This window comes from Clytia hemisphaerica, unplaced genomic scaffold (genome assembly GCF_902728285.1).
Source record: "Clytia hemisphaerica strain Z4C2 unplaced genomic scaffold, Clytia hemisphaerica genome assembly, whole genome shotgun sequence".
NCBI lineage: Eukaryota > Metazoa > Cnidaria > Hydrozoa > Leptothecata > Clytiidae > Clytia > Clytia hemisphaerica.
This window is the reverse complement of record NW_027103551.1, coordinates 115973-129091: the sequence shown is the minus strand read 5'-3', so window position 1 is coordinate 129091 and position 13119 is coordinate 115973. Positions and strand designations below refer to the sequence as shown.

At 33.6% G+C, this 13119-nt stretch overlaps 1 protein-coding gene across 1 annotated transcript; it reads right to left on the bottom strand.

The window, feature by feature from the left end:
• Nucleotides 1-8539: 8539 nt before the first annotated feature.
• Nucleotides 8540-12375, bottom strand: LOC136800051 (uncharacterized). The gene is made up of 3 exons (XM_067056668.1): nucleotides 12204-12375; nucleotides 11252-11354; nucleotides 8540-8940 (listed from the first exon to the last, which is right to left on the bottom strand). The coding sequence occupies exons 1-3, from the start codon at nucleotides 12343-12345 to the stop codon at nucleotides 8784-8786; spliced, it is 402 nt and encodes a 133-aa protein (XP_066912769.1). The 5' UTR covers nucleotides 12346-12375; the 3' UTR covers nucleotides 8540-8783.
• Nucleotides 12376-13119: the final 744 nt, after the last annotated feature.

The following is a 13119-nucleotide window of genomic DNA, read 5'->3' as shown; positions in this document are numbered from 1 at the left end:
TTTATTGTTTTCATTTATCTTTTCTTTGTTTTGTTCATGATAGGCTTTATTGTTTTCATTTATCTTTTCTTTGTTTTTTTCATGATAGGCTTTATTGTTTTCATTTATTTTTTCTTTGTTTTGTTCATGATAGGCTTTATTGTTTTCATTTATTTTTTCTTTGTTTTGTTCATAATAGGCTTGATTGCTTTGCTGACGTGTTTTTTGTCGCTTTCTAGTATTTCCATCAGCACAATTATTTTTACGTTTTTTAGGTGTCCCACTGGAATTTTTCTTTACAAATCGAGAATAACTTAGTTGATGAATCCTTTTTAGCTCTTCACTTGGTTCATTAATTTGAATAAATTGGATTTGAAAATGTTGAAATTCTTTTTCCCGAAACTCTAAATAAAAAAACTTAACATATTTTTCAAGTTCAAAAATATTATCAAACTTTAAAAGGCACGAAGCTCCATCTCCATTTTCAACTAGTAATCCACGGCTGTCCCGGCTGTGTGAATCAAAGACAAAGAAACATTGGGACCTTTTCATAATAGCTATAGTAAAACCGCCAATAATCATTAAGGTATTAAATTCAGGACTTTGAGTAGTACTCAGTGGAATTTGAAGCGTGGGGTGGTCATCAATTAGTTTAGCTTCGCCAGTCTCTAAATTTAAAAAGTTAAGTTCGGTGATAATACCGTTAGTTTCGATAAATCGTGGCATTTCATCGACAGATAAATAATCATTTGTATTCAACAACTTATACAACCTATCACCTTCAATTAAAATTCTATCTAGGTCTGTAGTTTTCCAAATAGAAACACGTCGAAAATGAGACCAGAATATCGCATACAAAGAATTTGCACTACATTGTGTTCCTGCGGTTTGCCCAAATAAATCTATGTTAGCCTGGTTAAAGGAACCTAAAACAGCTTTAGATACTTGATAATTGGTCATGTCTGTAAAATCAATGTATGTAGCAGACCCTTGATCACTTTTGTTTTCTTTAGTTGTTCTTGGACCTGGGTTTAGTTCAATATCACCTGATAATAAAAGGGTAAAATTAACTTTGAGAAAAATAAGGTTTGGATCTCCTGAATTAAACGCTGCATTTGGATATTGAAAAAAAATACCATTTTTTGAAAGATGGACAAAATCTAGGTGTGTCTGAAAAAAGGTTGTCTCATACGACTTTGGAATTGCAAAGAAAAGAAGTGCAAAAAGGGCTAAAAATCTGATTGGTTTCAATATTTTAGTAAAAGCATTATCTGAAAGGTTATCGAGGTACTCTCTTCAGGAAGTCACTTATTTTCATTTTCATAAGGCCCATTCTAAATCTTTTCTCTGGCACATTGGTTTTGCAAACGTTACACCGGAAATACTTTCTCCATAATCCGGGCATGCTAAGATATACGCTTTTGCACCGATACTTCCGTTTTGAAACATACGCCTGCGCAAAGATTTCATTGCTTATCTTATCTAAAGTTTCAAATGCTTCTTGAACAGCTTGGTTCATAGCATGAGACACTTCTCTTCAGTTTCGACAGATAGCACACATGTAAGTACCAGCCTTGTAATAATTAAATACTGGTTGAATATCAGATTTGCTTGCCAAGCTTTCAGACCCTCAGTAAAATATTGTTTACAAACACGCTTTGAATCACGCTTCAAATATAGGTGAAATCATCATCTCAGATATGACCGCGCATATTCATAATCATCTTGGGAATATCTAATTTCATTAAGTATTTATCTATGTTGGACAGACTGAAATTTCAGCATCTGGGTTAAAAAATTCTTTTACTTGGATTAAGATTTTCATTTATATATGTCTTACTTTTAATACTTCTTTTTCAGTGACATATTGTTCGTTTTGCTCTTGTGGCACTTCTTGTGGCAAAGCCGAAACAATAGTTCTCTCAGAAAAGAATTTGCGAAATGAAATTACAAGGTTTTTTATTTACGACAAGTTCGAATGACGATGTAATGATAGGTTTTTACCGGTTAAACAATTCTGGATCTTCTTTTGTGATGGTAAACAAACTTTAATTTTTTTTCAACAAATTTACGTATTCAGATTTTGTTTCTGGAGTTAATGTTGGCGCATTCAAAATCCAAAGAAAAGAATGATGAGGGCTTCCACGTACTTGAAATTCAACCGATAGCAAATAAGTGTTTTGCAAGAGGACCATCTAAAACGATTTCTTAAAAAATTACTTCAACTCTATATGAACTGCTTGTCTAGAACAGGATTGCTATTTAACAAATCACACCTTTCATGATATGAAAGATTCTCAATAAATTCGTTAGTAACATTTTGACCCTTGAGTTTAATTATGGAGATCAATTCATTCCATCTTAGATCCACAGCTAAAGTCAAAAAAAGTTGGTGGCCCTAATTGTTTAACCCATTGCCAAAACTTCTTGCTGAAATTTTTTCCAATCTGCTGGAGTTCCTTTAACTGTACTCATAAAAGCAAAGGCTTTGTCGTTTGCAATAAATTGTTTCACTGTTTCTTTGAAATTTTGACTTAACATTCCGCATTTAAATTAGAGGCTGCAAATTTCTCATGGCAACATTTATTTGACTGGTCAAAGAGATTGTTGAATCACAGAGTTAGCAAAAAATATGTAGTCTGGATCAGAGGCAAATTTTTGATAGTCAATAATCGTTGGTGATCCTCAATTTAAATTGCGTTGAACGTTGAATCCAAATTTACCTTTGGGAAACAATGAGGATGGGCAAGCATTTCACAATTCTCATAATTCAAAATAGGAAATGGTTTCTTCCTTGACCAGGTGCTAATGTTAAAATTTCATTATCTATCTTTTCAGTGGGGTATGGGACATAAGAGTTGTTTCATTTGCATTGAGCGAAAACACGGGGTTTGCTGTTGTCTCACGTTCTAAAATGAAGTGTCATTGGTTCCGCTACCCTCATCAGAAATTTCTTCGTTATCATTGCTGGCTGCATTAATGTTATAACATCTGTATTATTCCCACCATGTTTTCATCAGAAATGTTATTATATCAATCACTGTCTTGATAAAGAGGAGTTATCTTTTAAATAATTTAACATTGCGAACAATCAGGCCTAATGCCTCAAAAATTACATGTCCTTATATTCTAATTTCTTTAAGTTTAACTATGACAAGACATTATCACTAGTTTTTCTTGGCAGGGTATTAGCAATATTTATATGTCAATTGAACATTACAAATTGCCCTTTAACTTGGAAACTGACCTTTTGGCATTATTGCCAATTTTCTTGAATAAAATCTACGAGAAATAAACACCTTTCAAGTCTGCGAAGAGTACTGAATTCAGTTGGTAGTTCATCAAGGCTTAGTTTGTTTAAATGACTGACATGTAAATTATCTTTTGAGCTTATTGTGGCATGTTCTGCAAATATTACAGTTTCCCATCGAAAGAATTACTTCTAAACAAAATCGTCTTTGGGCATGTTGTATTTTCAGGAGAAATTAGCACTGAACGTCGTTAGACATCTGTGGCAAGAAACGCATATGTAAACGGACCTTATATATATTTTTTAAATCTTTTACTGGGTCATCAGACTGTTAGCAGATTTTTTTTTTTTGCTTCTCTTTTAGAGTGTCCTTTTTTTGTAGTAAACTTTTTATTTTTCTTGTCATTTTCACTTCTTTTCTTGTTTTGTTCATTATAAGCTTTTTGTTTCACTTATCTTTATTGTTTGGTTCTAAGCTTTTTGTTTTCACTTATCTTTTCTTTGTTTTTGTTCCTTATAATCTTTTTGGTTGACTATCTTTCTTTGTTTTTTCATTATAGCTTTTTGTTTCATTATTTTTTCTTTGTTTTGTTCATGATCGGCTATGTTTTATTTATTTTTCTTTTTGTTCAAATAGGCTTGATGCTTTGCTGACGTGTGTTTTTGTCGCTTTCTATATTTCCATCAGCCACAATTTTTACGTTTTTTAGGTGTCCCACTGGAATTTTCTTTACAAATCGAGAAAACTAGTGATTGAATCCTTTTTAGCTCTCACTTGGTCATTAATTTGAATAAGGATTTGAAATGTTGAAATTCTTTTTCCGAAACTCTAAATAAAAACAACTAACATATTTTCAAGTTCAAAATATTATCCAACTTTAAAGGCACGAGCTCCATCCCATTTTAAACTAGTAATCCCCGGCGTCCCGGTGTGTGAATCAAAGACAAAGAAACATTGGGACCTTTTCATAATAGCTATAGTAAACCGCCACTAATCATTAAGTATTAATCAGGACTTTGGTAGTACTCAGGGAATTGAGCGTGGGTGGTCCCAATTAGTTTGCTTCGCCAGTCTCTCAATTTTAAAAAGTTAAGTTCGGTGATAATTACCGTTTTTCGATAAATCGTGGCATTCATCGACAGATAAATAATCATGTATCAAAAATTATACAAACCTATCACCTTCAATTAAAATTCTATCTAGGCTGTAGTTCCAAATAGAAAACAGTCGAAAATGAGACCAGAATATCGCATACAAAGATTGCACTACATTGTGTTCCTGCGGTTTGCCCAAATTAAATTATGTTGCCTGGAAAGTACTAAACAGCTTAAACTGATAATGGTCATGTCTGTAAAATCAATGTATGTAGCAGCCTTGATCACTTTTGTTTTCTTTAGTTGTTCTTGGACCTGGTTTAGTTCATTCACCTGATAAAAAAGGGAAATTAACTTTGAAAAAATAAAGGTTTGGATCTCCTGAATTAAACGCTGCATTTGGATATTGAAAAAAAATACCATTTTTTGAAAGATGGACAAAATCTAGGTGTGTCTGAAAAAGGTTCTCATACGACTTTGGAATTGCAACGAAAAGAAGTGCAAAAAGGGCTAAAAATCTGATTGGTTCAATAGTTAGTAAAAGCATTACTGAAAGGTTGAACCAATTTAATAGATTTAGAATACCTTTCACATTCTGCGCTGTTAGAGCAAAACTTCCTATAACACACGATATGCGCTATAGATATCATATTGCAGTTCTGTAAGCTTTAGCAAAATAACGTGGAACGTTTAAAAAAGTATGAATATTATAGGTACGGATTTTCCTTCGCACAAGTTTCTAGGTGCGGATTTTCCTTCGGTGCGGTTTCTACAAGTTCCCTTCGCACAAGTTTCTCGTGCGGATTCCTTCGCACAATTCAAATTATATATCAATTTACTTGATAATAATATTTGTATAACAGTAAGTTCAGTAGAATTAATAGGTTAAGGTTAAGCAGGTTAAGCAAGTTAAGTAGGTTTAATAAGCTTGTAAGAGGATGCAAGGAGCTCATGCAACCTCTGGGTTTTGTAGCTGCTTGTCTGATATTGAACACAGACAGCTTATGCTATCTTTTCTTTGTCGCTATCCATGAGGTAAAATTACAATTGCTGCTATCTTTTTTTAAACACTAATAAAACGCCAGTACACACTGTTAAATAAGGCAGGAAAGAAATCTCACCTTGATGATTGAAAAAGTGTACAAATTCTCATTCCAGCAAAGCTAGCCAAATCTTGTTTTTAATTTTCCCAACTGTAGTGGCAACTTATTGGGAAGCTAATACATTTAGCAGAAAAATCATGCTATCATGAATACAGAGATAGCGCATTATTCGGGAGATAAAAAGCTGCTGCAATATCCCAATGGCTGATGCAATCGCGCGCGTTTTTTATCCCGGTGTTTACTCGAATAGAAATCCGTGCAAATATCGGGAAATCGGATTTTTTTTTTGCCGTCTTATGATGATGATGGAAGAAGAAGAAGAGAATTTTACGGATTTGAATGCTCAGCTTAGGCTGACCAATTAGAACGGGGAATTCAAAGAATATTTTTTTACGCTGTCATCTTGTTAAATTTCAATTGTTATAATTGATCATTCTTTTAATGCATGGCCAAAAATAATTTTCGATCGGCCCTGTTTTTAAAGGATAAATGTTACAATATATTAAATGGGTGAAAGAAGGACCGTAATGGCACGACTCAAATTCTTAACAATAAAATTCGGATGAGGACCCATAGCATAATCTGTTATAAAGAATCTCAATACTAATTTTTTTGTAACATAGTATGACATTGATAAAAAATACAACTTAATTTTGTTTTATGATAAAGAAATAATCTCTAAACTAAAAATTTCGCAGGAGTAGAACTAACCCCTTGTGAATTAAACCATCGACCGGCATCTATATTTTAAACGCTGATAGGATTCAGTTAAAAAATTGGGAAGCTGTATAAATTACCCAAAAAAATCTTCACGATTTCACCCGTGCAGAAAACAAATCTATTTCTAATTTCGTCAGCGTAGCAGAAAAAACCCACAACCGACCGCCTTTTTAACAATTTTAAACGCACATCAAAAGATTATGTAATGTAGTGTAGTATACTGTAAACGTTGTTTTTTCTACAAAGAACAAGCATTAGACATGAGTCTTGGGAAACTAAAAGCATGTAAATCCTTAGTAAATAACATAATAAAAATACTCATAAAATGCCAAAAATAAGAATATTTTTTTAGGCTCAAATGTAAAGGATCTTATTTAGTTCTTACAAAACGTGTAATAAATCTTAAAAGAAACAAGAATTAAAACACGCAACTATCACACATAGCAAAAGCAAAAAATCACTCCATCCCAAATCACAAATTTTATCAATCAATTAAGTGATGTATTAATTGTGAATGTATTCGATGAGTAATTAATTATTGAAAAGCCAATTAATTTAATTAATTAATTCATCCACAATTAATGAAAGGCCCGAAAAATTGATTTCTTTTTAAGTCTGTTAAGTAAAATCAAACTAAATATGGGGCCAAATATGGCAGCATGACATGAATGTAGGCAGACACTCCTCATTAGAAATACTACCATCCATTTTTTATTCGTTTATTTACCGTTCATTATACGTATTTTGTTTCGTAAATATCGAAGGAACCATTATCGCGATGAAAAATCGTTTTTGAATAACCAGTCAAGTTGGTAAATTCGTTTTTTCCAACGTGGATTTTTTACATGTGAGACAGAAACCACGCAAATTAACATTGGTGGGCATCCATTTCCTGGAAATAAAGCAATATATATTTCAATGAATTGAATTGCATTTTAATGATTTAAGAGTAGCCTATACATAGTAGACTAAGCAGTAGCGAAAATAAATCCCGTCGAATTATCCACGTCGAAAAATCGTCAAAGTGGAACTCAAAGGAAAACACAAAAACTATTTGTGGGGGTCTGAAATTTACCCGGGGGGTTAATACCATGTAAGGAAGTATGTTTTACCTGAAAAAAACAGATCAAAATCAAAGTATCACAATCGCATAAGGGACTCGAAAGAATTTTCTTCGAATAAATTCGGCCAAAAGTGCAATTTTGAAAAAACAGTCGCCGTCAAATTTCTTTCAACATGTTTGATCTTTTTCTTTTCACTTCACTCTTGTCAATGCTTTAGCTTCGAAAGTGGGAAAGCATCATTCCATCTTTGTAATTACAATTCTGTTTTTACTAAAAGATAAAAGTGTCTGTACACTACCTTTTTCAGATAACTCAATTAACAACAGAAATCTTTTTTTCACGACAATTATCATAAAAGGCATGAAAAGATTCGAGATTTCTCTTTCGTTTTCGGCTTTTTGTCGTATGTCGTTTGATTGACATTTGTTTTAACACTTTTATTTTCGTTAGTTGTAAATTTTGATTGACGGCTTCATATTATGGAGATAAAAGGAAGAGAGATGTTTACGAACTGTGCAGCTGGCTGCCAGAGGATAAATGTCATAGTACTGGACATGAATGCCCAACTCACCAACTAGAACATTACCTAGACTCCCTTTTGATAAAACGTATTGATTTCTTTCTTGTTCCTTGGTCTAATTCATGTCACAAAGCCAATTATTTTTATTTTCATAAATGAGAAGAAGAAAGTAAATTTTTAGATTCAAGGATATATCTTTTTACAGCAAGTTGAAAAGGTTAAAAATATACCGTAAAAAGTGATTCAAAATATTTACAATAGACGATATCGGCTTTCCGAATTTTCCCCGAATGATTACCCATGATGCATTGCGCAAAAAAATTCACGGACGATATTGACTTTCCATGAATTTTTTGCACAATGCATCATGGGTAATCATTCGGGGAGAATTTGGAAAGCCGATATCGTCTATTGACAAAAAAATATATAAAGCGTAACAATCGGAAAAATCGAAAAAAAGATTTTATAAATTATACTTGATCGGGGAAAAAGAAGTCCCGATATATCTCAGTCGGGAAAAATTGAGCGCAGAAGATTGCGAAAATTTTATCGCCTATCCTTCTCAAATTGACCTGAGCTTATTTTCAAAAAACGTCTATAGCAGCTAAATAACGTAGATAATGGCGTTTGAATCACATTACTCCCAGTCACAGATATTTTTAAAGCCCGAAGGGCTAGATAGGTAGCTTTAAGCTTTCTCCAGCAAAAAAAGTGAAGCAAAAATTTGACTTTTTAGATTTCCTGCCGATGGATAGGATCTAGCATTTTAATTGTTTTCGGAGCACGGGATCAAAAAAATTAGGCGGTAAACGCTATATTTTCGCATCTCTCGAACCAGTGAAATTGCTTGTTGTCACATGATTTCTTTGGTAGGAAATCCTACCAAAACCTGCTTCACTTTTCGATAAAGGCTGCAGGTCTATCTAGCCCTTCGGGCTTTACAGATCTGTGCTCCCAACCGACTTTGCTTTCAATTACCAAAATGAAACTTATTTATTCTTTGAATTTCTTCACATATATATGTATTTACAAAATAAAAACAAAACAAGCTTTTAGAATTGTTTCTGGCTTTCATTATTTGCGTTCATTTCAATAGTGGCGTTGTTTCGAATGACGACATAATCGTCACCAGCTTTGTTTTTCATGGGAAGGGCTGTTTCTGGATTATCGGAATATCCTTTTGAACCTTTATTGAATTCGGTATCATGCCTGTAGAAGAAGAGAAAAATGAAGATACAGTGGAGGCCTTTTAAAGGCAGCTGGCACAGGACGTTGTTTCAACGTTCATCTAACGTTATATGGACGTTATGAACATTAGATAAACGTTGAAAAAACGTTGTATGTCAGCTGGGAAGGCCCCCCAGCGATTTGTGTGATGGCGTGATTGGGACTTTTTTCTTGCGTGATGGCGTGATTAGAGATTTTTTTGGCGTGATGGCGTGATCAAGATTTTGGCGTGATGCTTGATAGGGCAAAAATTTGAGGCGTGATGCGTGATTTGGGCTATTTTTCGCTTTTTTTTTGCGATTTTAGCGATTTTCGTGATGCGTGATGGAGAAAATCTTTTTGAGTGATAGCGTGATTAGGGGTGCCGCTGGGGGCCTCTTTTAACTCAAACCTAACTGGAATGTCTCCTTAACTCCAGTTTCTTAGTCTCTTTAGTTGACAATGCCTTATAAACCTTTATCAATCGTCCAAATCTCCATACCTTATCGGCCCTTTTAACGCCGGCCCAATTTAACGCCGATCGATAATCACTTATTTTAAATATATTTCACTGGAAGTTTTAAATATTGAGTAAAACAATGGATAATTTTCGTCTTTGAATCATACCTAAAATCCTTTAAATTGAGAAAAGATTATAAAAAATGAACGCCGCTTTTAAAGGTTAAAATTATAAAATCTTGGCCCTTTTAACGCCGGCCCTTATTACGCCACGAGCCTAAAAATAAGGTAATTTGAACAAATCTGTTTTCCCAGTGCGTGTTCGAGTTACATGATATAGTATAGCATCTTATTCCCTAAATGCTACTCTCCACTTAAGAGATTTCCTATATTCGAATAATAGAGAACAACACGCATATCCCAAAGAAAAGTAATTTTAAGCTATGAAAGATAGCAAAAAGATAAAAGGTAGCCTGGGTCATGTTTTGAACTAACATGTTCAAGTTGGGATCTCTTTCATTCTTTTTCAAGCAAAGATTTTATAACTGCCCACTTTCTACCTCTGTATTTACCCCGGGGGAAACGCGATTTCGAAACGACGGTATGTGTCGCGCAAAATCTACTTTTCAAAATCGTACCCTTACAGTGCAGTTCAATATGGTTGGAAAGGTACCATTTCAGTGTATTTTCTCTTGATTTACCCAGAGGTAATAAAGATATAGATGGAGAGGAAGCGTATCGGTAATGATCTAAACGGTCGTTGAAATCTTTTATAAATCTATTCAAAGCGGGTTTTCTTTGATGTATCATCATTGGAAGCAAAAAACATCAATTCATAACTTTATAAGAACAGAAAGAGACTGTTTGGTTGATTTTGAAAAACTTAATTTTGCCGAAAATCCTTGTTAAAATGCGATTCGAAATAGTTTCAACTGATGTAAGACTAAAAGAGTATATTAATTTCATAAGGACACATTTTTGGGCTGGCATTTTGTTAACATTGAGAGTTGCATCACATTATCATTGAATTTTTCTTATCTTCACGTCTAAGTGGTCAACGGTTCTCATACTCTGACAAAATGATACACCTTGTATATCCTAATCGTAACACGTAATTATTTTTTAAATTCATCGATGGCTTTATGGGCAGCTTCCCCTAGAAGTTTGGGGTATTGTGCTTATTATGTGAAGTTTTTTTCAATTTTTCATGACAAGGCTATTATATTTTAACATACTTGTTAAAAATGTAATGTCTTTTCATTCATTTTAAATATTTCCACGATTATACCCAAAGTTAATTATCTTATTCCCAAAGCAACCAAACAGCTGTTTGCTTCCGATGATAAATCAGAATAGAACGAAAGGCATTGACTCTCCATCTATCTTTATTACCTCCATGATTTAAACAACCCTTATATTGCACTGTATTTCTCAGCTGTAAATCTGCCTGAAAGAAGAAGCTTGGGAAATTTTCTGTTTCAAAGAAAAACTGAGAAAATTATTCTTGTCAGTCGTAATTATCAGACAATAGAAACTTTTTCAAACAAACGAGAAGTAAAAACCTTTCTTTTTAACAATTATTTTGAATTTGTTTTAAAATTCGATCCTTGCAGTGCAATCTCACAGAAACACACCCTTACAGTGCATTTTGGGATGCTGAAAAACCCCACCCTTAAGCGCGGCACATGTCTAGGCCAGATCATTAGGCTTCTGCTCATCCTCTAGCGAAAAAAGTTTCTATAGGAGGTATATTTCTTCGAATCAGACTACCAGATCATATGAGTGCCCCCCCCCGGGTATTTACCTAAGGCGGGGCACAGAAAGTCGACCGTTTGAAAGTCAATATCTCACTTACGATTCTTTCTTTGATCGCCAACACAAACAACACATCAGGACAACGATAACAATAAAACATAAGATGAACGTTACGGTCACTGCTGCAATCTTCCCATCACTCCCTATAAACATGAAAATCAGAAAAAATTCGAATTGAGGGGTCTTTCTCGAACCCAGTCCCTTAGTTCGCATTTTAATAAATTTTATATCACTCGCTATTATAGACTTCTGTCTACAATCAAGGTTATAATATTTGAGAAAAAAGGGAAATACACCGGGAGGTTTTTGAGCCACAAGTGATTTGTAAGTGCTCTAAATTAGGTTGGAAGGGTAGAGTTTTAACTCTGAGTTTTATCATGAGACTTAAGACTGAGGATCCAAAAGTTCAAAAATAGTCCAATAAGGCTCAGTATATAGCCTGTAATTCTGCCAACCCCTTCCGAATTGAAATATTTGATTAAATTAAAGAGATAGCCCAAAATCGACTTTCTCGCCGGAACTTTAAATCTTGAAAAACGTTAAAATAACCAAAATTATCAAAATATTATGACCTTTATTGTAGTGAAAAGAGTTTTTTATAGAATATAGGAAATATATCTATAAAGGTCTGGGACTCAGACTAGCACTATTGTACCAACGCTCTTCAGTAAAATCAAGTTAAATATCCAACTTAGTCAATATAGCTGGGATTTGATGAAGTTAGTCCATCGGAAACAGTTGTCAAAGAGATTAGCAAATTTATGGATTTTCACTTTTGATGACGGCGGAGTGACTGAAGCGATTTGGAAGAAACCACAAGATAGAGGACGGTAAAAGTGCTGATTCAGCGTCGTCCTCAGTTGATCAGGATCTAGAAAATTTAGAAGCTAACCGTCTCCGTAGCTGAAAAAAAAGCAGATACCTAAACCCGCTATTAATAAGATGGACGTTGTTTTAACGTCTTTTTGCCGTCTGGTAAAAGAGAAACTTACACTGGTGGTCTACTTCTTTGTGAGGAGCTTCAGTGGTCGTCATTGTTATCGGTGATAAACATGTAAACCCATCCCCAATAAAACCCTCTTTACATGTACAAGAAAATGTGTTCGTTTGTGGAATGTTTATACAATTAGCCATATCATGACACGGTTCGAACTCACATAAATCAAGCCCTAAAATCGAATTTATGAGTCGTTAAAAGAAAAATGGTTAAACCTTAGTAGCCGATTAATAAAATGTTATTTCAATTGAACAGAAGTCTATTTTCTTAAATGAAAACTTCTCTTGAAAATGAAACAAGAATAAGATATTTGGAAGCAAGGTCAAACATGCTTGTATGCGTAGTTATGTAGGTAGCTATCAATCAGCTATTATGAAGATAATTGATGGAAGGCATTTGGTTAAAAGTCTAGCGTTTTACTCTAATAAGGCTTAAATTATATTCACTTAAGGGATCTGACCATAGTCAGAAAATTGATTTTAGTATCTGAACATAAAAGTTATGTTTTAGATTCTTTAACACTTTTAACAAAGAATTGTCTTTATAAATTGCTTTTTAATCAAATCCCTTAAGAGTAATTAAGAACTTATTAATTGCTAAAATGACGTTATGAACTTTAAAAAGACGTTAATAATATGTTGCATCACCTTCTTTTATAAAAAGTGCTTTTAAGTTTTAATGGGTAATTAACCTTTTTGTTTCGAACTTTTTTCAAACTGTCCGCAAAGAATTGAACTATTATAAATTTTGCGGACATGACTATGATATGAATTTTTTTTAAGTTAAATCCAGATAAAAATTTAATGAAAAACCATTATTTTGAAGATTTCGCGACAAAGAAGCATTTACAAAAATTTTCCTCAAAAATTTTTATTGTTTGGTAAAAGATACACCATCTACTGTGAACAAAA